Source organism: Struthio camelus, chromosome 2, assembly GCF_040807025.1.
Source record: "Struthio camelus isolate bStrCam1 chromosome 2, bStrCam1.hap1, whole genome shotgun sequence".
Lineage (NCBI taxonomy): Eukaryota > Metazoa > Chordata > Aves > Struthioniformes > Struthionidae > Struthio > Struthio camelus.
Window position 1 is genome coordinate 149,219,824 of NC_090943.1, and position 26,733 is coordinate 149,246,556.

Below are 26,733 nucleotides of genomic sequence, written 5' to 3' on the forward strand. Positions count from 1 at the left end.
ACTAACGAGGGCCAGGATCCAACGGCAGCAAGTGGGGGAATCTGTAACGGACTTCTTGTGTTAATAACGGAGAAGGCGATTCTGTATGGTCTCTGCAGTGGGCAGTGTTGTGGCAGAGGTCTGACTTCTGTGCCTGGGTGAGTTAGGGGCCATAGCTGGGAGGACTACACGTCTGTGGGAACTGATGCAGGGCTGGAGCTCACCGAGGCATTCGGGGAGATCCTCTGGGAACAAAGGTGTGGAAGTGCTGCCAGGTGTGCTACTAATTCAGCTTTTGCCTGCATTGAGGGTGGCTGCATGTAGGTACAGATGAATCCAGTCTGAGACAGCTCCGCTCAAGTGTCCTGTTCTGGATTTACTGAACTGCAAAATAGCATCAGTATCGATGGAAGCACAAAATAAGATACAGCATGGGCGAAGGGCCGCAGGAAGAGGAGGTAGGCTAAAACGCTTCGACAGCCGTGACAATTTCATCGATATAACAGGCACTGAGTCCTTCAAGGAGAGGGAAACTAAGATGCTAGAGATGTAGAATAGTGGGGAAGGAGCAGGCCATTTTGTGGGGTGGAAAGGTGCTGCACGCTCCCTGATGCAGGAGAGAGGCCTCATCTCCCAGCAGTTGTGCAAGCCACAGTGACAGCTTCAAAAAAGAAAGCAGACAGTGTGTGTCTTTGAGACAGTGTGGGGAACCAGTTTGTGTACTTCACCCAGGCTCCTGGTGGTCCGTTACCTGTTCCCCCAACAGGCCCTAGAATATTGCCAAGTATTATGGTTAGCAGGTCAGAATGGACTATCAGGTTGTGGGAACAAGAATGATTCAGGTGAGGTTTTCCATCATCCAAGGCATAGTCATTCAGGGGCCAATCAGAAATACATATATCCTGGAGATGAGTGCAGGGTTGCATAGGTAGTTCGGCTTCATTGAACCTGGGCTTGAAGCACTTCTGAGTATCATGAACTGCTGGATACATTTGCTTACCATTGTTGTGCTCCTGTTGCCTACACTAGCGAGAAGGATTTAAATTAGGATCAGAGAAGGCTGACGGTGAAGGCCCACAATACAAAAACTATACCAAGAGCTTGCTAAATAGTCAGTGCCCTGCTTTGTTTGTATCCCAACATGTGCTTACGCCGCTAGCCCCCTTTGCCCCCTTTACCATGGTGGCACCTTCTTTTGGATGTTTTAGCTCATTGCTGGCAAAAATCTGTGCCCATCTGATTGTCCTAGTTTGTGCTTTGTGTCAAAGGTCCATCTCCCCAACACCACAACATCTGATAATATTGTATAAACATAAATAATCTCAACATGGACAATGGTCTAAACACCAGAAAGGGCAAAGCTATCAAAACAGAGTGAGAGATGTAAAAGGAAAGTATGATGAACGCTTGAAACGCAAGTAATACGGGGTCCCGGAACTCGATATGTTATCGAGATTATGGGAACTACAATGATTTTGTTGAATGGCTTGTAACTGGGCTGTTTGTATAGAAGGGTAAAGCGCTTCAGAAAGAACTGTCAGGAAAAAAAGTGAAATATTTACGGGGATGAATATAATTATTTTGAAGTCCAGAGCGTAGGAAATAGGGATGATGTAAGTCTCTGGTAATTATGCCGTGATGAAACAGAGTCTACAATTCTTGCAGAGTGAAAGAGGGAACAAGAGAAAAAAAAAAAAGAATAAGGACTTCAAGAAAGCAGAGTTCCATAAAATCAGATTATTGATAAGAAGGATTTCACGGGAAATACGTCGAAGAAAAGCATTAGCAGGAATGACCAGGCCTCTGTATAAATGCTTTGAAGGGCATGCTCTGTCCCAGTGTGTCAGTAGTGTTAGGAGGGGAAGCAAAAACAAAGTACTTATTTAAATCAGAGCTCTTAAGTGACCTCAAACTCATAAAGGAAGCAAAAAGAATGTCATAAATAGATTTCACTACTGAAGGTGAGTATATAGTACAGACATACAGCACAAACATATAGCACAGTATAGACAAAATCAGAATAAATGAGGTGCAAATACCAACAGATAATGAAGATAACATGAAAATACTTTATAGCTAGATTGGTAAAACTTTCATTTCTCAGCGAATACTGTTTGTGGGAGTCTGTCCTCAGCAGCTTTGGGAAGCCTCATTTGGAAGAATCTGGGGCAGAGCTCACCATCAAAGATGGAGAACAACGGAACAGAGTCCAGAGGATGATGGTGTTAATGACCAGGTGTCTGGAAGCACCAGATGAAGCAGTTGTGTAGACTAGAAGTGGCCATTGGTTGCATTTTTTGCAGTCAGGAAGGTTAGAGATTGATTCTGCCTCAGGAGAAGTGAAGGAGTTGATAGATAACTAGCTACTTGAGTTTTCTTTAAGCATTATTTTTCTGTGCTGCTGTTTCCTCCAATGGTGCTAGCTCACTTTAACACATACTGTGAAATTATCATGCCCTGGGAGATCCATAAAAGTAACATTCTCAGAACAAGGAGAAAAGGAAAAAACCTGAGGTTAGGGAGGTCCAGATAGTTTTGGAAATGAAGGAGGTACATGGAAAGACATCAGGTGATTAAAATAGGAGAAAGAGTAAAAAGACAAAAAGAAAAAGTGGAAAAGGAGAGAGCGAGGCATGTCAGAGCTGATAAATGGGGAGAGTGAAGGGGATATGACTAATGAAAAGGGAAGAGTTGTTTCTGGAAAAACTGACTCGTTTAACAATGATTCACACAATAAACACCTAGACACTTGCCTTCTTTTCATCAGATTTACTCAGAGAAACATCTGGCTCAAGGAACTAGTCTCACTGCTGAGTTTCTTCTTGTGATTTTATCTGTGGCACCATGTTATGACTGTTGTAAAGGCTTAAGTGCTTCTGGACTTTGTAATGTTTTTGACATGGGAGAATTTTTTTCCTGTGGGTTACAACCTGCAAGCAGTTGCTCTGCAACTGGGAAATTATTTCAGCCAGGGAGAGACACTGGGGGTGAACAGACTCACCTATTCCAGTGACTTTAAAAAATATATGCATTCAGTTAAGCACATGAAGTACCTTAAATTTATATTTCAAATACCCCGCTGCACTTCCTAATAATAAGAATTCTAAACATTCACTTCAGCATTTTAAGGATAAATATCTGACTTGCTTATGTGACTCTGACTTATAACACCATTTCTTGAGTTATTTTGCATTATTTTAATGTGAAGGAAGAAAAAAATGACATTCAGAATTTGTTTACAGGAATTTGATTGTTACTGCAGTATGAATTCTTGCTGTTTTAAAATATATGCTTCATGCTGAAAATACTGCTCATTCATGACCAACTAATACATAATTAATCTCCATATAAGTCACCTTAAGTCAATGTATTTCCAAGAAAGTTCAGTTCCCTTCCCTTTATTATATTTCTTTTGAAATCATTAACAATGAGTCCTAATGCTTTAACGGAAACTGTTGTTTTTGAGCTGTGCTCTAAAGATAACTCTCTGCTAGCAGCAGTTTTTGAAAATGTCCAAATCATGCTGAGTCTGCGAGCAAATGGAGAACAGTTGTGTCTGAAAGCATGCTGAAAGCACACTCTAGATTTTTCTTCCTGCAGAAACAAATATTAATTTCAAGAGAAAAGTGTGATCTGAAGTACAGAAAACTCACCTTTCCAGAACTGTACACCTTCCAGCTGTAATCAATTCAAAACACTTGTTTCTTTGAACTCATAGTCCAGAAAATGCTTAATGCACTGCACAAAAAACTAAACAATGATCAAGAGTTATACAGCATACACAGGAAATTGAAGCCAGAAGTTAGAACCTGGATGAAAATTAACTTATGAGAGAAGAAAATAAGGCTGTTCAAAACATCTGAAATAAGTATGTTATTAAAAAATGAGGTAGAAAACATAACATCTCAAGGATTACGACTTATAAAAACTTCCGTTTTTTCCAAGTATAATTTCCATGGTATTTTATTTATTATTTATTTTACCACAGTCCTTTATAGTCCAGTTGATTTCTATTCACCTTACTATAGGTGCTATAGCACAGAAAGTAGCAGGCATTGACTCCCTTGAAGAACTGAAAACCTAAATAGGCATGAAGGATGAAACATGGGGGAGAAGAGTTTTTATATTCATCATGAGATGATTATCTGGAAACAGGCAGAGAGATTTGCCTAGAATTACCCGATGTAAATTTATTGCAGAGCTCACAGAGAACTTAAACTTTTTGAGTCCATGTCTGATAAATTATTCCTATAAATAGGCTGAGTCCTCCCCATGCACAGATCTGCTGTGAAAAAAGTCACTTTAATGTCCAAGTTCTTGTCTTCTGACCGTGAATTATCACTGTGACTAGGAGAGTAGCAAACCTGATCTCCACCAGAGGCCCACGCCTTCTCCTCTCCACCTGCTCTCCTACAGAAAGGACAACTTGCCCCTGGGGGCTCCAATCCATGCATTGCTTGTTCATTTCCTGCAGCCACACTGAAAAACTGAATTCAGACAGAAAATCCCAAAGGAAATAAAGAGCCATGAATTATCTCAGAGCCACACTGCTTCCTTACATGGCTGCTATTTCATACCACACCTAGTCATTAAGGATCAATAATTCTCCATGCTGTTAATGTTTGAGCCGCTGAACCTCTAGGGTGAGTTTGAGAAACTATAAACTGTGTGGAGAAGCACAAACGGACACTACCAACCTGCAAAGGTGATTCTCACAGCTAAAAGAAAGAAATATTTTTAGAGCAAAACAAGATTTTCATGTTACAGGTAAGAAATGATCTGTCATTTCACTGGAAGAGCTTTAAAACCTGAAGCAAAGGGTTTCGTGAAGGTTTTTTCTGGCAATGTTAGGAACTTAGCTGTCCACGTAAAATGGATGACTGCTGTGCTAAGGCTAAGTCTGGTTTGTATTTGATTTGGATCAATTTCTTCTGTTTTCTCTTTACTGAGTTTTAACATCTGAAATCAATCATTTAAAGAAAACCAACATTTTTTTTTTTTTCATAGAACCACACACTTACGACTAACTGATCTTTAACCTCTAGGAATTTTCTTTGTTCTCTGAATGTTTATTATTGAAAGTCACTGGGATAATTTGTATGTTGGTTATCCTAAAGATTTCCTTGCAGGTGGGGAATCCATAAGGGATTATGAGGGGATATAGCAGTTAAATGAAACCAAGAAATGAGGGGAAATATGGGTCCAGTCCTCAGCTGGATCTCAGGCTCCTTTCAGTTAAGCTGATCCTATTCTAATCCTGAAATTTATCCTGTCTATTATTGAAAATTTTTGCATGAGTCTCAGGGGTTCTAAATTTTATACCGGACTCTATACTGGGTGACAGAGGATAATGCGTTTTGGGGCTCAGGTCCTTGGCAGTGCCATGAGATTTCATGAGATTTAGTAGCAGCTTCCAGTGGCTCAGCACTTGGCACTGAAAACACCCAGGATAAAGGTTCACATGCTGACCAAGCCATTCATCCTCATCCTACAAGAGGCAAAGTAAATGGCATGACATTAGGCAATTATATTTGCTTTCAAAGGAGAACAGTAAAGGCATTTATCTTCCAAACCCGCAATCTACAAAATGGCTATATTTCTTCTGTTGTATTTCGCCATCGGTTCTGGATGGGGATACCAGACACAGCAGACTAAAACAACCACATGAAGGAGTACATTGTCCGACAGTTCCTATCTCCTACTTTAAGACCGGATGTGTTCCTTCCTTAAACTTTCTCCTTTCCTTAACAGGCCTGGCTCCTTGTCTTTTCCCTAAAGCCAAACTGCCATAACCCCAGACCGCCGATATCCTCTTTCTTCCCCTCTTGGTAGCCCCCGGTACTTCCAGCTCCCTCCCGGCCTTCCAGCAGTGGAGTTGAGGGCAGGGTGGCCATCCTCCCTGGGATGTTGGCGCGGTGGGGCACAATGGCAGAGCACACACTGCAACCACCTTACCTGTTACCTCAATTTAGTAGGGAGCTGATTTTTTGAGGCTTCTGCTCCACAGTTAAATGCAGCTGAAACTGGCCAACGTATTCCAAAAGTCCTGGGAGGAGGAGAAAGAAGAGGCTGTCAGGCAGAGAGAGGAACTGAACAATTTTTCTTAGAGTACCTAACTGAATTATCAGCTATATGTGGTTCAAACTGGCTTTTTCGGTGGATGCATCTAGGGCCTTACCCCTTTGCCTGGCTTGTCGCACATCCCGGCTCCTCTGGTTCCCAGCAGGACAGCGAGGGATTGCCTCAGCAAGGACCAGTGCCCAGGAGCAGGGGATTACCTTCAGCCCCAGCTTCCTGACAAAGTGATTTTTCCGCTTACCTCGTGTTTCAATGGACTGCCATTTTTTCTCTTCCAGTACCCATGCAGCTAACTCCTATACATGGAAGGAGCCTAGTAATTTCAAAGGGCATAACTGCATGAGTAATAAAAATCCGCTCAGGATGGGATTTGCAAGGTGAAGCCCTATGGCACATAGCAGCAGGAGTGCTGGGAGAACAGCAGTGTGGACTTTTTCAGCTTTTTGGTGGTTATAATGTTTCCTGTGAATGTATCGTTGCCTTTAGTAAAGCAGAAATGAAAATAAGGGTTGCGTGACATCAGTTAGCCGAGTAGTGAGGTTACGCGACTTGATGGCTTGTGCTGGTTTTAATCTCTTTTTGTCAGCTCTGTGAGGCTGCCGAGGCATAGAGGAGCCCCACGGGAGCCCCTGCCACTGCAGGGCCAGAGCCTGCTCTGGCTGGCCCGGTGAAGGGCTGGTCCCTTCAGACTTCGATCCTTGACTGCTCCTTCCCTCCAGCTTCAGAGAAGTTTAGCTACAGCTTTACTCTCAAATATAGCAGGTCAGTCCTACCAAGTTAAAGTGTCTGTTACCTCTTCTTCGCAGGAGTCGAAGCAAAATGTCTTTCAGTATGTTTGGACTGTGTGGATTTCAAATTCTGCTTTTCATTCACTTGGTGAGTTACAGCTTTTCTTTTATTTTTCTGGGAACAAACAGCAAAAGTCACATGTGAGCCTTTAGGCTATAACTCACGAAGGGCATCTCAGGTCTGAAAGCCAGACTGGCAGCATGCTGCAGGCAGAGTCAGGGGAAACTGGACGTGGAAGTATGTCCCCAACACATGTGCCCCATGGCCATGCCCCATAGCTTTAGAAGTTATGTCAATCTTTAGGAAAAAAGCTTAAAAAATTGAAGTAACCGGCTACCTATTTTGCTTCTTATAGTTCCCCCTTTGATACTACTTTTTCCAATAAATGGATTTCTTGCTAATAAAGAGTTGAAAATACTGCAACAAATCATCAAACAATGCAGACATTGTTATCTTCCTAGTTCCAAGTCCTATATTATAATCCATACATGTGCTGATAAATTGTAATCTATGATAAATGTACTCTATGTATTCTATATTAATTCTATACTATATAGTGGTATATGATTTAAATCATGCTTATTACTTATTTATCTTCATTTTTCTATGTGAATCCATTTTCAGAGGATTTTCTGGAGCTGAAATGTATTAATTATGTCATTTATGAATCTGATCTATTACATTAAGTAGGTTTATTGGTTTTTGCTAAGGCTACAGAGATGGTTCTTACGTTACATTTGAAATTAAAAGTAAGGCTAAAAGAAGAGTCAAATTTAAATATAATGAAAAATCCCTCAGAATATGGAGACCCTGGAAGTGGGGTTCACGTGCGGTAGTGAACTCCTAGTTTTTGCTTCCCATTTCAAAAATTTGCTTACTAAATTAGCGCCAGTTCCTGGGAAGTCACTCTATAGCCATTACAGCTGGCTTCAAAAGAGCTGTCAACTAGATATGGCCTAAGGAGAAAACCCTATTTCCCCTTCAGGCCCCCGAGTCATGATTCATACTGTAGACATACATTTGGAAATATTTATGGTCCATATAAAGTAATTTTAATCAACAGGAAGAGATAACTCTTACTTGCTTCACAGGCTGCACTTTGAACCTGCTGGGTTTTATAGTGCCAGCCTTTGTGCTTTCATGGGGAAGCAATACACGCTATAAAACGTTACAGAGCAAAAGCTCCCCACAAAATGTCCCTGGGAAAAATATCTAAGTGCCACGTTATGCCCACCAGTGTGACATGGGAACAGCAATAATGGGTCAGATCCAGGGTCCTGCTAACCTGGTGTCTTGTCCCTGGCAGAGGCCAGAGGTGAGCAGTTAGTTAGGGAAAAAGTAAAGTGTACCCATAAACTACACTTTCCTGACATGCCGATCTATTAAATAGCTTTTTCACAAAATCACAGAATGGTTGAGGTCAGAAGGGACCTCTGGAGATCCTCTAGTCCAACGTCCCTGCTCAAGCAGGGTCCTCTAGAGCACGTTGCACAGGATTGTGTTCAGGCGGCTTTGGAAGATCTCCAGAGGAGGAGGTTCCACCACCTCTCTGGGCAACCTATTCCAGTGCTCAGTCACCCTCACAGAAAAGAAGTTTTTCCTCAGGTTCAGATGAAACTGCCTGTGTTTCAGTTTGTGCCCATTGCCTCTCATCCTATCACTTGGGTACCACTGAAAAGAGCCTTGTTAATACGTTTCTAATGTCATTAGTAGTCCCTTAGCATCCTTTCCCCTCCCTCCGCAGCTTTTCCCCTAATTCTCACAATATGCTAGCTTTCCTGTTTGCAAAAAAGTCACAAACCCTTGTCGGTGAGGAGGGCAAAATCTCTGGCTATTAATAAGCAGGATCTGGCGTTATTCAGACACAGCTTGTGACATGCACACAGCAGTGCTTTTGGGTAAATTATGCTGAACTTGGTCACGCTTTTGTCATAGTCTGAACTAAGTTTTCCCTTGGTAATATGTAAGCTGTGCCTTTCTGTGACAGGCCAAATAGCTGTCCCACAAGCAATGGGATCAAATTCAGGGGAAAAGTCATAGGGCAGAGAACATGCACAGGACAATATCACTACAACATCGCTCCAAATTCATATACCAGAATAAAGTCATTTTTCCTCAGGAAGAATGGGTCTCAGCAGGGAGTTTCATCTGCTCAGCCGAGCGACAGAGTCTGAACTCTGGCAGGAAGCTCCTCAGTATTGGCGAGACCTCAGTGACAGGGAGAGAAGAACAGGAGTTTAAGGGAGTTTTATTTTGCCTTTTAAGATACAGGTAGATTATCCAAATCGTAGGCTGAATTGTCTTGTATGCAAAAGCTGCTTTAAGAGACTAATTCTGGTTTTGCTATTTTTGATTTGCAGCTCTGAAATGTTAGGGCAGAAAAACGCATCGGAGTGTGCCCAGAAGTCTTCAAGAGCTAGGGAGGGTGTGGTTCCTAAAACTCATGAAAATTTTGCCAGATGAAACAGCATGTGAACTGAATGCCAGCCATTAGGAAAAAAACAGGCTGAGACAGTTTTATATGTCATTTTTGCCATGAAGCAGAAGCCAGAGATCAGCAGGACATCTTTGCTTAGGCTGCAGTTTATGCTTAGCAGCAGCTGAGGTGAAGGGGTAGGGCCTGAACAGCTTGCTCAGGTGGCCAGAGCACCTGAGGGCAGCGGGGTAGAGGGCCTAAGGAAGTCCACTTTTTCCCTCATAAAACAGCGCATGGTCATGTTTGGATTTACTGAGGAAACTGCAAAGAGTGCAGCCCCAGTTTTTCCCCTTCCTCAAGTCGCCTGTGTGGTGTTGGGTCTCCCAACACACTCGTGGCCGCAGGACTGTGCAGCTCCTAGATGGGATGTGGCTGGTCCTACTGGGGACCCAGGTGGTGCTTCAGAAATGCTTTTATGGATTTCCTCTTGCTCTCAATCTGTCCTCAGTTCGTTGGTGCATGTGTTTGCTCTTGAAGGCAGACAAAGTTGCATTAAATTATGTAGTGTTTAGGAAAGGGCAGGATCTAAACGTTTGTTTTGAAATCAAATTAAGATGGATATGCACTAAAGAGCCAGGAGAGGCTCAATATAGGCCAGCAAGTATCTCTTACACTATGCTACACCAAAATAATCTGTGACAGCCTCTGTGAGGGAGGGTTGCTGATCATGCGCGATGACGCTAGACACCCCTCAGCCAATTTCCTCCACTCGTCTCTCTCACAGGCTATGAGCCAGAATTTCGGGGACCTACATCTAACTGGACCTCTGAAGGACATGAATTTCTCTGTTCCAGAAGGACCCGGAGTGCGCCTCATATACCAGGTAATCAGTGTCTCTTGGTATCAAAAAAATCAGTGTTTCTTGGGGTCAAAAACCCCGTAGTTTTCACACACTGATCTCATAGTGTTGTCATCCATGCTGGTGGGGCAGTCTCGAGACATGATCTGAAATGGACTTTGACTTTCATTATCTGAGAATTCAAGTGTCTTCACGCAAAAAAAAGAAGACAATCCCTTCTCTCAAATACATTTTAAGAGGATATCTTAAAACAGGGATGACCACAATCAGCAGTCCTAGAGAACGGGCATCCATGTAACTTGTGTCACCATTTTCTTCAGGCTCTGAGGTTTCTTTCCCAAAACCACAACCACAGAAGGGCAGATCCAGCTCCCAGGCAAATGGAGGATATGTGTCATTATTTTCCATTGCAGTGCTCAGATAAACCCCTGTCTTAGGCAGACATTTTCTTTGGAGGAGAAACCACAGTTCAGATTTCCTGTAGCCTTTAGGAAATAATGTGAAAACTCTGTTGAGGATCAGAAAAGAGCAGCTTGCTTTGAGTGGACTCTTAGAATACCATTCCTCCAGAAAAACACACTGTTGGCAATAGATTTCAAAAGACATAAAAGCATTAAATTCTTTAAATTATTCTTGAAAAAGGCCTTGATTTTTCCTCTGATTTTTCCCCCACTCTAGTTCACAGCTGAGCCACCCGCTGTGAGTTTCAGCATAACTGGTGAAAAAGACGGAATACTTGACATCGTGCCGAAGACAGGAGTCCTGTATCTCAATGGCTCTCTAGACTGGGAGACCAAATCAAAGTACAGTCTGCAGGTGAAAACTCAATTAAAAACAGGAAGAGAGGGTTATTCATGTTTATGCATTTTTTTTTGCTAATACTTGAAAAGAGTAGAAAACTGTGCTGATGTTTCAATTGTTTCTTACCTCTCTGTTTACAGCCACCTTTTTTACTTCTAATAATGAGTTTTTTCAAAGACGCATGATTTTACAGTCCTGGAAGACTTTGCTGTTAACCTAATGATGGCTGTGGACTGTGAGCAGTTAGAACAGGAGAGTGCTCTTTAGCACAGAAAGGTTATGTTGAAAACAATATTTACCCTGTTTTCAAAATCAATTCTATAATTCTCCTAATATAAGGAAAGCACTTGATTGGAAGTGAATAGACTGATTTGGCACCATGAATGAGACCTGCTTGGCATCATCCCCACTTGGGTGGGGTGAACCTCATAGTTGGAATGTGAAAATAAATGATTATAATCTATTTAGGAAGATTATAATTATCTAATGACAAATGCTGTGACTAAATGACATTTAGACACAGAGACACGGATCTAACCTCTGGCAGAAGGCTGTTTGGCAGACAATGGAGGCTATTAGAGGAAAGATCACTGTGTGCCTGTCCCATTACTATATTCTTTTCGTAAGCATCTCCTTGGGAGCTCTGTTGGGAGTGGGATGCTGAGTAGGAGATCTCCTTATCAGACGCAGTACAGCCCTGTGCTCTCATTCTGTGTCAAAACTGGCACTGCCTTTTTCTGAAGCACTATCAACTGAGAAGAAGATGATCATGAAAGGATCAATGTCTGAACAGACAAAGTACATGACGATGTTTTAGCTAGCCTCAGCTATCTTACTAAAGAACAAGATGCCTAGCACTTCAAGCTTAATGATTTCATGTTCTCAGCTCTAAAGCACCCTTGGATTAGTAATATTAAAGAGGACAAATTTTCTAACCCCAGAAGTTATTAACCCAAAGCTTAGAAATCCTTTATAGATAAGAAGTGATGACAGAACTAAAAAATGATGCTTGTTTAGGCAAGAACAATCATGATTTGATCTATTATGTGCAAACAAAATAAAGTCTGACAGACATACTATATACCTATAAAGCATAGAATGTTCTCTAAAAATCACACAAGGCTGAAAAATGAGAAGTCAAACTGTTTGGACAAAAATGCAATCTGAACTAAGAATTAAATGTTCCTAACAAATTGTTGAATCAGCTTATTTTTGTAGCTGATATTTACAATAGCACATTCAAGTCCTCTATATCGTGTTCGATTTTCTCCTTGTTCTTTAGAAAGTATCTATTTCTATTTAAAGAAAAGCATGAGGTCTAATTGTACAAGAGTCCAAGTAGTCTACTGAGACTGGAGGTCAGAAATAGCTTTCTGAAAAACATCAGACGAAGCAGGGATAGATTATTATGTATTGTTGGCATTACATACTGTTCACTATTGTCAGTGAACTACCGTGATGAATTTGTCCCTGTGGATGGAGCCACCCAGGGATGGCTCTCACCAGATTTGCATCACAGTAGGAATGACTTGATGTTTGCCATCCTGACTGATTTAGATCTTTAAACTCAAATTTATATATTTGAAAATGCTTCTTTGTTTTTCCTTCTTTTTCCAAATCAAGGTGGAAAGTCTTGACGAAAAGGGAGAGAGAGTAAAAGGTCCATACACTATTATAATACTTGTTGAGGATATCAACGACAACCCACCAGAATTTGATCAGGCAGAGTACACTGGAGTAGTGAGGCAGAACTCACGTCCAGGTAATTGTCATCATAATTAAGTTTTATAGTTAACAAGAAGTGAAATAAAATGCTCGTGTAGCTGTGTGATATGAATTTACTGCAACTGATACTTCTCAGAATCAGGCAGCCTTAGATTACGGGCTGCAGTAATCCTGTCCAGAAATCATGGGAGTACAGAAAAGCAGTACAAGACTCACATCCTGGAAATGAAACAAAGAACAAGGCCAACTATTATTACTGTGAGCATGAAATCAAGAAGAAACTTTCACTAAAGAACGAGCATGTAAGGCTCCATGGTGCAAGAAAATCATTCTGTGATTTTTTAGTATTTAATTCTTCAGCTTCGTCCAAACCAAAAAGGTTTTGAATGTTGCACAAATCAACCAAGGGCAAAAATTCATTTACGTGGCCATGAATCTCTATTTTTTTCCATTATCTTTCACTGTGCCATGGCAGTGTATGATTGTTTGTATGATTGTTCCTTTAATCACAACTGTGTCACAATTGCCAAGCACTTTTCTCAAGGTGTTTTTCGTTGAACTGATTTGTGTAAGGACTACAAAGTGGCCTAAAGGAATGAGAGATACCAGTGGAATACAGTCCTGGTGGAGGCCCTCTTCGGCTGGTAGATAGCTCCTTGAGTTAGTTCTGTCACCTTCTATATCTGCTGCTATTTGCCGCTGGTGTGACTCTACTGAGCAGGGCTAGTGGAAGGGTGACCCGCGAGACAGTACACAAGCAATGTAACCTCCACGCACAAGCACGGCTTGCTGGGAGTACCGTGTCGCGGAAAAACAGCAGCTTCCCGTGAGCGGCCTTCCCTGCTCTGCTCAAATGTTCATGTCGAGGTTTCAATTTTTTCTTATCACAGTCCCTTCTCTAATCCAAACAGGCAAGCCCTTCATGTATGTCCATGCCACTGACCGTGATGATCCTTCAACTCCCCATGCACAGCTGACTTACAGCATTCTCCACCATTTTCCCAATCCTTATTCGAAAATGCTTTTCCAAATCGATAATGTAACTGGAGCTATCTCACCAAGCAGGACAGGTAAGTACAACGATCTTATTTTTTGTTTTTCAAAAAGTAAGCATGAATTCCTGGGTGTATGCAGGAACATGGAGACAACAGTTTTGTTGTCAGATTCTGAATAAGGGTAGTCTGTGGGACATACTCCACTGTGGCCCTGTTTTTGAGTATTTTGTTCATGTTTCCTATCAAATTCAAGTGAAGTTAGCAGAGCTGGAAATCACATCTGAAAGCAGAATGAGAAGTGATGCAGATCCTCTGGCGCTCTGGAATATGCACAGTCAGATCTTAGGGTTAATTCTGTTCCTTGAAATCAAGAAAACCAAAAGCGGTAGCATGAAAAATGTGGAAAAAATTGGGCCAGCCATGTGATCCTACCTAAAATGCAATGATGTAGATAAGCAGGCTCTTTCGCTGGGCTGAGTAAATCCTTAAAGAAAAGAATGAGGGCTGTTCGATGATGCCTCTGCACAACAAAAGACTGCAGCACAGAGATCTCCTGAGCTTAGCCAGGGTCAGTGGAATGGCTATGTCCACATGATGCAGCTCTGCATCGTTCAGAGAAGCCAGAGAAAACAGCTTGCCAAGATCCAGTATAGAGGTCCATCTAAGGAGCGAGCCTGGAGCAGATGCAGAAGCAAGGTGCACGTATGAGGCAATGGGCCAGAAGAGACTGTAGTTGAACAGTTACCACAGCCTCTGCTTCATTTCACTTACAGCTCTTTGTTCCGTTCTCTAGGCTCTCAATACTTAGATCCCAAAAAGCAGGACACCTTCACCCTTGTGGTCACTGTGAAGGACATGGCAGGGATGACAACAAACGCTTTCACCAGTAGCACTGACGTGGTCATTACTGTGAAGGAAAGTCTGTGGAAGGCCCCCCCTATAATCTACATCCAAGAGAACTCCACCCAGGACCACCCCATCAACATCAGCCAGGTAGGGCCTGGAGCTGCAACAGTGATGACTGGCAGCTTGGCCTTGATCCTGGCATTTCTCCTGAGCACCACTGAATCATCTTCTCCCAGCGAATGGTGAAGATGCGCCCACTGTGCTCAACACCAAGCTCTGCAGAAGCTCTGCCTGGCCTGAATCTGAGTAAAAAGAGGCTTTGGCACCTCTGAATTCTGTTCCATGTGGCATCCTTTGGAAATGATCATTAGTGCAGATCTCATTAACCCATCTTTAGTTTGAAAGAAGTGGTTTCAATGTGACAGCGATACAGCCTAAGTCAATATAACTATCAGACTGACCAGGCACTGGCCTTCAGTTTAGAGAGGCTATTAGCATTCTCCATGTGTGAGAACATGCTATGAGCACAGGAAACCTTTGGACAATTTTGTTACAGTCTAATGACTGGAAGAAAAAAGGTGCTTTGCAAGGCCGTTTGGCACAATATGAAAGATAAAACCAAGGATGCACCTAATGAATTAGTTTAGGGACTTAAGCAGACCTTTGAAGTGTACTAGCCTGGAGGAAAAGTTCAGGAGGACCGTAATAGGTGATACTTCCTGTGACAGTAACTGTGTGGCCTGATTTCCTCTCCTGATGACATGCCCTTGTGTAGGTGTCGAAGAGGAAGGAAAGCCATATGTAGCTTCTGTCAAGAGGCACGCTGCTGCCTGGGAGGATGAGCAGCGTGTCCTGCTATACGTGGAGCAGTTCTGTGCCTCTGCAGACACGCTGCGGTTCTCTCTTGCTGGGTTTCTCAGCACTCCCAGCCTTGCTGTGACACCAAGGGCTTTGAATGAATCAAGAGCTAACTTCTTTAAGGTCGTTTTGAGATTACCTTCTTCCTTCTACAAAAGGCTGAAAGGGGACCAGCTCAAACCCTGGTGTGATCAGTTCCCCACATTCAGAGACATCTGCTGCGACCAGCTTTGTGTGATACATTGCACCTGCTATATTAAAAGGACCTAAATGCCCTACTTCAGTTTCCCACATCACCATATTATCTTTTACCATTGACATTTCACAGTGCAAATGCAAAATATTTTGCCTATAATTGCACAGCAAAAGTGATGTACACAGCAGTAAATATTGACTAATAGGCAAACACCCTTTCAGAAATATTTGACTTTCTATTTGCTCCATTTCTTTTTAAATGTAAAGATGCCTACTAGCGATCCTTTGTTGCAGACCTTGATGAATGTAAACAGTATGCACACACATATGTACAGATAGGTACTGGATATTTGCTTTGTTATTCCCCATCTGTGAGCTAGCTAAACCAAAACAAGAGGCAGGAATAGATGGTTTAAGATGGAATAAATTAGTGTCAAGACATTCAAATAGTAATAATACTTCCTCCTTTCATATCACCTTTTATCTGCACATCACAAAACTCCTTCATACAAAGGTAAATGTCAGGGCCCATCTTAGATAGCTGAAGACGATGAAGTAAAGCGGCTTTGCTGCAACAGTTTGGTGAGCAGATGTGGATTGTCAGCCTGGTTTTCTGAGGCCTGCTCCCAGCACTGCCAAACTGTAAATTTTCTCATTTATGACCTAAAGAGAAGCTAACAGAAAAGCAATCTTTTCTGTTCGTGGTCCAAAAAGGATTCTTGTCAAATCTCAGTCCGCAATTCTCACTTCCTATTTTAACTTACTTTATGTTTTTAGGTGCGCTCAAATGAGCCAGATGCAATATATGGGCTTTTTGAAAAAGAAAACCTGCCCAGGCTCCCGTTTTCTGTTGATCAGCAAGGGGTTATTTATGTAACTGAGCCATTGGACAGAGAAGAAAAGGATGCTGTAAGTAAACATATAAAACCTAATTGATGGGAGATACCATAGCAGGAAGCTGATTACTGGTGTATAAATAAATACAAGCAAGCTAGAGAGGACAGGAAAAAAGGAAAGAAGAGCTTGATTTTTTGTCATTTCTATACGGAAAAGAATGGCTTAGTAGATATGAAAGCACATTCATCAACTACACTGTAAACAGTCTTCAGCTTGGTACTTCACAACACTTCTCTGTGGTCTTGTAGCAGTCACTGCCCGCTGCATATGTGCAGCACAACATGGAGCTTGCTGCGGCAGAGCTAAAGGAATTTGAGCTGTGGCGTAGGTGGAAGCAGGGGCTTTTGGCATTTCACATCGTCCTAATTTACTCCAGCACGCAGCTCAAAGGCAACTCTCGCAACAGAGAGAACAAACAAACTTAAGAAATGAGCTTGCCGTTAAGAAAGCCAGGAGCTTGCCGAGCACTGCGACCGAGTCCCAGGCACTTTCTCTCTGCCTCTCAGTATGTTCCTACAGGTCACTCCACCAGGAGAACCTGTGACCTTCCTGTACCAAGCTAAGCTGCAACCACGTGCACACATGTGCATTTTGCTAACTAAAGGAGTTTAAATGGCAGTTGCAAAGTTACCCTGAAGTTTCCCATCCAGGGTTTTTCAGACAGAAAACCCTCTGCCATTCTTGCTCTTGGAGGAAATTTGTGCACAGAGAGGCCAAGGATCAGCTATGCTGGAGGAACCCCATCCTCTCATGTGACAGATTTGTTTTTAAAATTACAAAAACGAGGTATTCTTGCCTTTCTCGGGGTTTTGAAAGATGAAGTTCACAGGACAGTGAAGTATTCAGGCCTTTTCAGCTCTTTTGAGAATCCAGGTCATAAGCAGTAAGATGTCATGGAAGACCTCTGAAGTAAACAGTGTGAAAGGATATCTTGTTGTATGCAAGGCATCCATTTAAATGTAATCCATTGTCATTCTGGAAATTCAACACATCTAGTAGCAATGTTCTCGTTGCAGTATTCATTCTTTGTGATCACAAAAGACAAAGAGGGAGAACTGGTGGACAAACCCCTGCAGATTTCTGTTGTCGTGGAAGACATAAACGACAATCCCCCTGTGTGCCAGAATGCTCTCACTGTCCTTGAAGTCCAAGAGAATGAAGGTGCAGGTAAGCAAACAGGCTCTACTCTTTTACATACAACATTCTGGGGCTGTTATTGTTTCCAACTGAGCGCAAATAAAGCTAAAAATTCTCATCCCAAACAGTAAAATGTAGCTCCCCTGAAGGAAAGTTTCCTAGTGCAAACAGCCGGGTTGTTTTCACTTTGATAATTCATGTGAAAAGGATTTTAGCAACTTAAGAATGACAGACCCCAGACCGGTATTTAAAAAATGTTGTTTCATTTAAAATATAAAATTACTTCGTCCCACAACCAGAGTTTTGTACAACGGTTTAGAATGTAAAAAGAAAAAAAGCCCTCCGTTATTAGTGGGAGAAATATTGTTCTAAGTGGCATGAGCCCATTTTCCCAAATTCTGGTGCTCCTCCAGAATAATTCCTTTTGACCATTACTGAAATCTGCCCCTAAGTGCTCAAGGCTAAAGTGATCTGCTGTGATTACTTCTGGGCAAAACACATAGCACTGTCCTTTGGATTACTCAAGCCCAAAATCGGGCTAGGATGGGATACTAGAGGAAAGACTACAAAAAGTTAAATGATTGTATCCATTGTAATGTTTTGCATACAGTTATTTTTTTATTGTGACTCTATTGTTTGCATTGGTATCACTGTAAGCACTACAGGCGTATGGGGAGGTAGGGCTACTGCATTATCTGACTGACTCCAATCTTTTCTTGGCCACAGGAAGCAATATTGGAACCGTGTCTGCTACAGACATGGATGAGAAAGGCACCCTGAATTCTCGTCTGCAGTTCAAAATTGAAAGCCAGGTTCCTGCAGTTCCTGCAAGTGATCTGTTCTTGATTCAGCAAGACACTGGGATATTGCAGTTAATTAGCCGTTCATTAAACAAGCGTATTGCTTCCAGCTATTCCTTGAAGGTGCTGGTGACAGATGCAGGTATGCAAAGCCTGTTATAGATTGGAAAAATTTTGTTCACTCTGGCACCCCCAGTGTTCAGTGTCCAAGGGGTTACAGGAATCCTAAAGGATGTATTAAAGGGAGTAGCAGCACTGAGAGCTGTTTTTCTCTGGAATTGCACTTTCTTGTTGTAGAGATGCAGGGAGGTTAATGTTAATTCATAATTTAAGAATGGAAAGCTACAAGCTCTAGGGCAGAGCACAGATAAACCGGGTGGGCAGTTTGCTAACAAATACTCTTCAGTAAGAGATTTCCTTCCGTAGGGGAAAACACTGAAGAGATCATATGATTTAGGGTTTATATACTATTTTTCCCCCCCAAAATCTCTTAAAAGGGGTCATGAAAAAAAATGGATGCACTAAATGCAGCTGCCCAGAAAGTCCAGATAATATATTTTAAGAGATTAAGAATAGAAACTTATCTTTAAAAATAATCTTGTCCGTCATGCAAGATCCCGGGAATCCCTTATGGTTCACTGAATGGAAAGGGAATCAAACTCCATACTAAAGTTTAAAGCTTTAGCCTGGAATTCTTACAGTTTGGCAAAACTTAGGCAGTGGAAAGAATGAGCATGTAAATAATGCAGAGCGACACGTCTCTTAATAAAATAGCATCACTTAAATGGATGGAACTTTTGAGGGGGAGAAGACGCTGATTTGTTTTGGATGTTTATCTGGATTTCATCCAAACAGTTTTGTTTAGGATATTCCCTAACTTTCTGTTCATGAAGCACATATGGGAAATACCAAACCCAGCTATGTCTGATCAGATGGAGCAGGCTTGCAGATCCCTTGCCTATGGGCACGCCTGCTTAGGGAACACTGTTAAATTGACATGGATCTTAGGTTCAAGTCGAACTGCAACAAAAAAGAAGGCGTTGTCTGATGCCCCACCAAGAGGAGAAGATAGAATAGCCTCTTGGGGGTTACTTTTTGACATGGAAAAGTCATACTGAGAGAGCAAAGACAATTCATAGATGTCCTTTTGCTAGTAAAAGGGTATGGTTAAAAAAAAGAGGGAAATGAAAAGAAGCAGAGTGGGCAATATTGAGGGAACTGGGAAAACAAGCAGGAAGAGAGATAGTGAGTTTCTCACTGACTATAAGGTATTGGAGATTGTCTCCTTCTTACAGCAGCACGGCTTTGCTCAGATCAGGTGATGTGACAGGGCTTGCTACATAGTGAACCCTTCTGGAGCAAAGTTGTTTTTCTGCAGGAGGGCTGCTGTGATATCATTTTGTTCTCTTTCTGTGCAGTATTCCAAACAATCTGTGATGTGCAAATACATGTCATTGACATCAACGATCAGATTCCCATCTTTGAAAAATCAGATGTGAGTATTTTGATGTCCTTAACAAACTTTTACTAAATATTTGACACTACATTGACTCTTTAACTCAATGTCTCCTGAAGTTAATGGGAATCTGTCTGTTAAAGAAAGAAATGGTTCTATTAAAGCACTTTATTCTAGGAATGTGGGTTCTGGAAGGGAAGGGGAGAAAAAAAAGCTTTCTAATCAGTTAAAAAGTCTCAAAGGGAAAAAAAAACCTGATGTAGCATCTCCCAAGTTCCCTTCCAAACACAGTATTAATGTATCCAAAAAACAGAAGGTGAAATGTGCTTTTAGTTGAATGGAAATCGAACAGGCTATTTTCTTTAAGCAAAAACAGTGACCTAGTAATCCCTGCCCAAATGCATTCCTGCTGGCCCTTGCTTCAGGAGACAGCTTCAGGCTCTTGCCTCTTACTTCGCTGGAGGTGCCGAAGTCTGCCAGCGAGACCTGCAAAACTACAGTGATTTCCATTAGTTGGCCTAGGTCTCACTTCAAACGCTGCAGTGGGTATAGTGGGTCCTAAACATTTCCACATTGCCTGAGGAAGCTATGGGTGGGCTCCTGCACTGGATGCAGTCACTTCCACTAGGTGTCTAATGCCCCATGTATTTGTAGGCAATGACAGCAGTGGGGTCAGAAGAGCTGTCCTGCTAATCACATGTAGGTGTTCTCTTTTGGGGAAGCTGAATTTTGTTTTAGGCTTGGCTGACAGCATTGATCACTCTCTGCTGACTATAATGGGAGCTTCAACATGTGCAAACTGTCAGCCCATGTAAAAGGCTGTTAAACCTCTCACGAGCAGGTCTCAATCCAGGATGTGCTCTCAAAACCAAACTGCTCAGTCAGGGAACAAACACATCAGTGCAATAAGTGGAGCTGGGCCACTACAGTAGCAGCGGCTTATGGTGCATGGAACAATTAAATATTTAACAGTCTTAGTGGCTAGGGCTTTCAATGAGGGCAGAAGAGACCAAGGAGCTGCCCCTACTGCCGTGAACATTTAAATATTGTATGTAAATGGAGAGTTTTCAATAGAAGAAGTAAAAGCTGTTCCACTATGTCTGGTATTGCAGCTTTACTGGTAGCTTACACAGACAGAGATCCCTTCACCTTTACTAAATGTACAGCTAATAGCCAGGAGGCTATTTGGAAAGGGATATAGCAGCTTTGCAGAGACTGTAGTACCCAGCTTGCAGCTCTGGATTTCCCTGGGCAGCAAGGTACCTCAGCAATCCTGCTGTCAGGCGCTTCACTAATATTTTTGTACATCTCTCTTTAACCTAGCTATGTCTGTGCTGTGAAATGGAGCCAATGCTTCCCTACCTCAGAGCGCTGCTGTGGGTTGAAATACCTTAGTGCTTATGGGTCATGAGCCTGTTGTAGTGCTGACATTCTTATCCTCAGCTGGTGCCCGGTGCGTCATATTTCAATGATCTCTCTCTCTCTCCACAGTATCAGAATGTGACTGTTGCAGAAGATCTCCCAGTGGGAACAGTGATATTAGAAATTCAAGCTACTGATGCAGACGAGCCTCTCACAGGGAGTTCTTACATCATTTATGAGGTTAAGGAAGGTGATCCGAACAAAACGTTCGTCATAGAGACAGATCCTGAAACAAACCGAGGATCCATCAAGATTAACAAGGTGAAGAGATGGGTTTATTCTTTTCATCTCTATTCTTTCAGCTCATTTCATTTGTCACATACGGTATCTATGCTGGTGACCATTTGCAGACAGACAGGTGGTCTGTGAGGCCACCCCTACGCCATGTTCAGATTGCAGAAGGCCCCACGCTCGAACCCACGTGCTGTGTCTGTGCTATGCCCAGGCATACCTATCCTTGTGCCTTCCCCATCAGCTGTTCGCCCTCTGACGGCTCTGCTGCTGTCCTGTGGTCTGGGAGCTGGCTGATGAAGTAGATCTTTACACATCCTGGAAAGAATTGCATTATTTAAACGATTTTGCAGCAGTCTCTCTTGAAAACAGGAAGCCAGCTAAGCACTGCCATGTGCTGTGGTCACAGTGATGAACAATCACAGTGCAGATCCTCCTCCTTGATGGTGCTCTGGGCCCGTGGTGACTTTTGCAACGGGAAGTGCAGGTGACTGGCTTGTCTCCACATCAGAACAAAAAGGCAGTTTGTTCCTGCTGAGGCAAACACTAACTGAGATAAAGCCAAGGTTAGTGTGTGCTGCGGCGGATGATAAACCCCACATTCTGAACACTGTAATCAGAAATTTCAGGAACATTTTCATCTATGAATTTCAATAACAAAGGTATTATCCCTTTGAAATTAACCTTCTCAAAGGCACTTGTAACTATGGGCCCAGAAAAATTATCATTCATTTTCCAAGTAGTGACACACTGTTTGCATGGAGTCCACCTGCAGCCAGACAGGCCAAGGGCAGGCAGGCAGATGAAGCGTTTGGTGGATTATATCTCTGCTGAACCCCAGGGTTTTTTTTTTTTTTTCCTGAGGAGGCAATTGTGAGAAACTCCATGGTGTTTTACACTCTCACATGACTTTTACCAATGAGAAGTCTTCCAAGGCCTTTTTGTACAGAACTATAAATACTATTGTTGTAAACAGGATATACTTATTAAACTTAGTCAGGCAGGTGGCAACATTATTTGGAAATGCAGTTGTTGAGGGAGCCTCTGAATGGGCATATGATTTCATTTAAATTCATTCTTCCCAGTGTCATTTTGCCCTTGACGGGTCTCTCTTGTTTCTTCCAAATCTGAGCTGCAATCTCTTCCTTGGAAAGAGGAGGATTTTGTTGTTGTGTCTTTTGGCTTCCCATGGAGGGAAGGGCAGGGGGAACTCTCTTTTTCAGTTCTGCAGCAGCACCAAGGGCACTCTGACGTTGTGCATCGAGCCCCATTGACAGGTGTGTTAAAGATGCCAGAATGAGAAGTTCCTCATGTCTGTCTAGGATATGCTAAAACAAAGTATTTTTTCTAATTTATCCAGGCTCTTGATTTTGAAACAACTCAAGTGTACAACCTGGTGATCCATGCCACAAACCCTGAGCCTCTGGTGACAGGAGTGCAGTATAACTCAAGCTCCATTACGGTTTTCAAGGTTTTTGTAACAAATGTGGATGAACCACCCATTTTCAGCAGAGAAGCTTACCTAGGAGAAGTCTTTGAAAACATTCCTGTTAATACCCTAGTCATGACGGTGGAAGCACATGATCCTGAGGGGGATACTGTACGGTAAAAAAAAATGACTGTGATTTCTGTATTATATTCCGGATGTAGTTGTCATTATCAGCGTTAGCCCAGTCCTCGCTCTGTGAATATCCAGTTAAAATCCTGAGATGAGGTAGGGCTTAGAAAATTATTATAATAGAATGACAAGGAAAACATACCTAACATTTGGCATACAGGAAAAGAAAAGACATTTTTACCAAAGTTGTCTGTTTCTCATCTAATAGAAAGTGCTAGGTGTAGTTTGGCAGTGGCCTGGGACCTACTTGAAGTAGACTCTTGGGAAGAGCTTTTCCAATCATCTTTCTCTCTATACTGTAGCAAGCATCACCTAGTGGGCCCCTTGAACCAGGAAACTAAGTGAAAAATACATATCTCCAGGAAAAAGGTAGAGCTGGTTTGAGAATAACAGAATTTCCAAATCCATATTACCAAATACCTTTAACAATGAATGAAGTACGCACAGAATACTCCTAGGAACCAGCAGGACTGTGGCTGCTTTTCTTGTTACTCAGGTGACAGCACATCAGCAGAACACACAACTTAGAAAGAAGGTCAAGTCTATATTTGAAAATTCATTCATTTTCTTTTCTACACAACTGTTAAAGACTAAAGGCCGGCTTCCAGTATAGATGCCAAGATATGCTGGGAAGTCCACTCATATGATTATGAGTGGGATGCCAGAAGTCTCGAGCTGGTGCAGCCAGGTGGCTCAGTGCTCTGTTGTATGGTCAAATCACCTCGAGACTCTGCCGGGTCATGATCTGTGCATCATGCTCTGCTGCGTGGTGTGCATGTACCTTTTATGTTAGTGACAGATAGAGGAATTGCTTGTGGTTCTTGCTGCATGATTTCCAGCTAGAATGCTGAAAAGGTCAATCCAAACTATATTAAACAATCCTTGAAATTTAACTAAACTTCAGTAAAACACCAAGTAGTTAATGGATTTGCAGTGTCTGTCTCTTAGGCCTCCTGTGGAATTCTATTCCCAGGGGGATTTCATCTGGCTCTTTACTTTCCCTAAATTTTGGGAACTTAGCACGTTTGGCCTTCTCTCAAGCTGGTTTGAGCGTGAGCCACATAGTCCATAAGCTCTGGGGGATGATGACAGAAACAGCTGACAGGAATTCATGTTTACATAAACCATATTTCTGCTAAAAAATAGGTTAAAAGAAATAAAATAAACAGCATAAAAAATAAGAGACATATAAGCACGTTAGAATGCTGTTTTCAATGCAACAGGTACTGAAAGAATGGAAGCGTTGCATGAAAAGGTCAGGTTGCATATAGTCAATGTCCGTATTTTAACTCAGTCATATGTTCATCGTTAAATCTCTGTATGTGAATACCCTGAGACCTTGTTTTTTAAAAATAATATAAAGGCAATGATATGGTGATGTTTAAAACACTCACCGTTCCAAGGCTGCTCCTACAGTAATTAGAGGCTGTGTCTAGATGTGCAGCAGATGACCAGTGCAATACATCTTGGGGTCCCGGCCCCTTGGTTGTCCAACAAAGGGCCTTTCGCTGCACTACTACCTCCACCCCAGCTAGCCTTTAGCTTGTGCCACCATTGAAACCAAGACATGGGGGATATGATGGTGAGGGAGGGAGGATGGGTTGGGACAGCAGACATTCTTGGGCTGAAAGCTTGGAAACACCTTCCTGTTCCACAGTTAGGAGGAAGACAATGCTGAAATTTGCATAGGATGCTGCTTCTTTGGAGTGGCACTGACAGCCCTGGGGTCCTGCTCTCATTGTTTATCCTCTGAACCTAATCCTCATGAGAAACCAATATTTTTGGCTTCCATTCCTCTATCTGTATCTCCTGGATGGCTGTATTATCAGGACTTTTTCAAGAGTGCTTTCTTTGAGTGCAATTGGAATCAAGCTATTTGCCTATAATCAATGAAGAAGTACTGACTTCATCAAGAGTTTTTCTCTGATTTGGAATAAAATATATGTTTTTTTTTTCTTTTTCTTTCCAAAGATACTCCTTAGAAGGAGATGTGAGGAACTGGCTGAGGATTGATTCGTCCACTGGGAAGATATACACTGCTTCCCCATTGGATCGAGAACAAGAACAAGCGTATGAAGTTCAGGTTGTTGCATCAGAGTCAAGTAAGCAAAGAAAGGACTACGTATACACACAGCAGGATCCCTCACCCTTGCTGCCTTATGAGCAACTACCATACCTCTTGCAACACCAAGCTTTCTTCAGGAAGATACAGGCAGCAAAACTGAACCCATGAAAAGTACAGGAGCATGAGCTACATGAAAGAGTCTCCTAGACTGGGGTCATCAGGTGCATTTGATGCAATAACATAGCCACATGATTTTAAATAACTTTTGACGTATCCTTAGAAGGATTTATTCTTCAGCATTTACCTTTTGTAAAATAAATCTTGATGTTGCAGGTAATGAAGATTAAAAAAGCTTTCATGAAGTTAGGTATTATATGCCATTATATTTGCTGGAGCAACATAGCATACAGAGAAGGTCATCATTTCTTCAGTGATGTCAGTATTAGCATCTGACAGTATTATCTACTATATTTCTCCTCCACAGCTATAAAAATTTTAACCCTTCTTGTAAGTGTGTTTCAGTTTCTTGAAGACAGATGTGGAGAGTAACTGGTAATCTTGTATAGAATTTCATTTTATTATGAATAGAAACCCCATATTAGTTAGTTTGAAACACATTGGAGTTCATAGTTCCAGCCATTAGGATCTTCCAAGTAGTCCATCTGAGGATTATGTGATTTATACTGAATAGAGGTTAGAAAAGCTGGGCTGTATCTGACTGAGTAAGGAACAAATCTAGGTTTCCCCTTAAACACAGATAACCAATAATGCTGGCCATTATTTTCCGGATATGATACGTAAAGACGAAGTTATTGTATGTCAGGAAAAAGGAACGCTTCCTCAAACATTGAGCTGGAGCGGGGCCATTCTTGTGGGAATGGGCAAAAAGAAATGAAAAGGAAGGTCTTGGGCCCCTTGTCTTGGGCCGGAGCTAGAACACTGACTTGCATTTCCTACATATAGAAGGGTGGAGGGGAACATTTGGAGTTTCATGCTTAGAAGAGTGCTCTAAAGAGAAAGTGCTCTCACCATGGACATGACCGCTTACCAGAAAGCATGGTCTAGCTGTGTCCTTTCACTTGCTAGTGTTCCATAGTTAGCAAGAGTTGGGGGAAAATAAACCCTATTATTTTATAAGTGGTAGTAGACATCATGAGTCCCTCAGGACCTCCTGAGACTCTGCCTCTGCGTCCTGCAGACAGAATACCCCTACCCACTGCATGCCTGATGGTGAGCCAGTACACTTTTACTTATAGCTGCAAATGTAATAGCTCAGACTGTAAATCCAAGATATGATGTATAACTATTGTTTACATTCTACAGATAATGTAGCTCAGAAATCCACAGCAACCTTCATAATAAACTTAAAGGATGTGAATGATAACCCTCCACGGTTAGCTATGAATTATACTCTGTTCTTCTGCCACCCGCTCAGTGGAGGAGAGAGAACATTGATTCAAGCTACGGATGATGATGAACAGAAGTATTATTCAACATTTACCTTTTCTCTTAAGGATGATATGAAGACAGGAAATAATTGGGAAATCTCAAAAATCAACAGTGAGT

General features: G+C 42.0%; 1 protein-coding gene across 4 annotated transcripts in view; it reads left to right on the forward strand.

Annotated features, from left to right (window-relative positions):
* The first annotated feature begins 4,455 nt into the window (after positions 1-4,455).
* Positions 4,456-26,733, forward strand: part of CDH17 (cadherin 17) — a 29,220-nt gene continuing 6,942 nt past the window's right edge. Inside the window, exons 1-15 of one of the 4 annotated variants that reach the window (XM_009676020.2) lie at positions 4,456-4,746; positions 6,864-6,933; positions 10,047-10,145; positions 10,800-10,937; positions 12,546-12,684; positions 13,559-13,717; positions 14,436-14,635; positions 16,319-16,450; positions 17,455-17,605; positions 18,302-18,517; positions 19,794-19,870; positions 21,323-21,514; positions 22,845-23,089; positions 25,074-25,204; positions 26,491-26,727. In XM_009676020.2, coding sequence (XP_009674315.2) covers positions 6,877-6,933; positions 10,047-10,145; positions 10,800-10,937; positions 12,546-12,684; positions 13,559-13,717; positions 14,436-14,635; positions 16,319-16,450; positions 17,455-17,605; positions 18,302-18,517; positions 19,794-19,870; positions 21,323-21,514; positions 22,845-23,089; positions 25,074-25,204; positions 26,491-26,727 — 2,173 coding nt within the window. In that variant the 5' untranslated portion in view covers positions 4,456-4,746; positions 6,864-6,876. Of the gene's footprint in view, positions 4,747-6,643; positions 6,820-6,863; positions 6,934-10,046; positions 10,146-10,799; positions 10,938-12,545; positions 12,685-13,558; positions 13,718-14,435; positions 14,636-16,318; positions 16,451-17,454; positions 17,606-18,301; positions 18,518-19,793; positions 19,871-21,322; positions 21,515-22,844; positions 23,090-25,073; positions 25,205-26,490; positions 26,728-26,733 lie in introns of those variants that run through there. The other 3 variants (XM_068933027.1, XM_068933026.1, XM_068933028.1) reach the window with 3 other exon arrangements.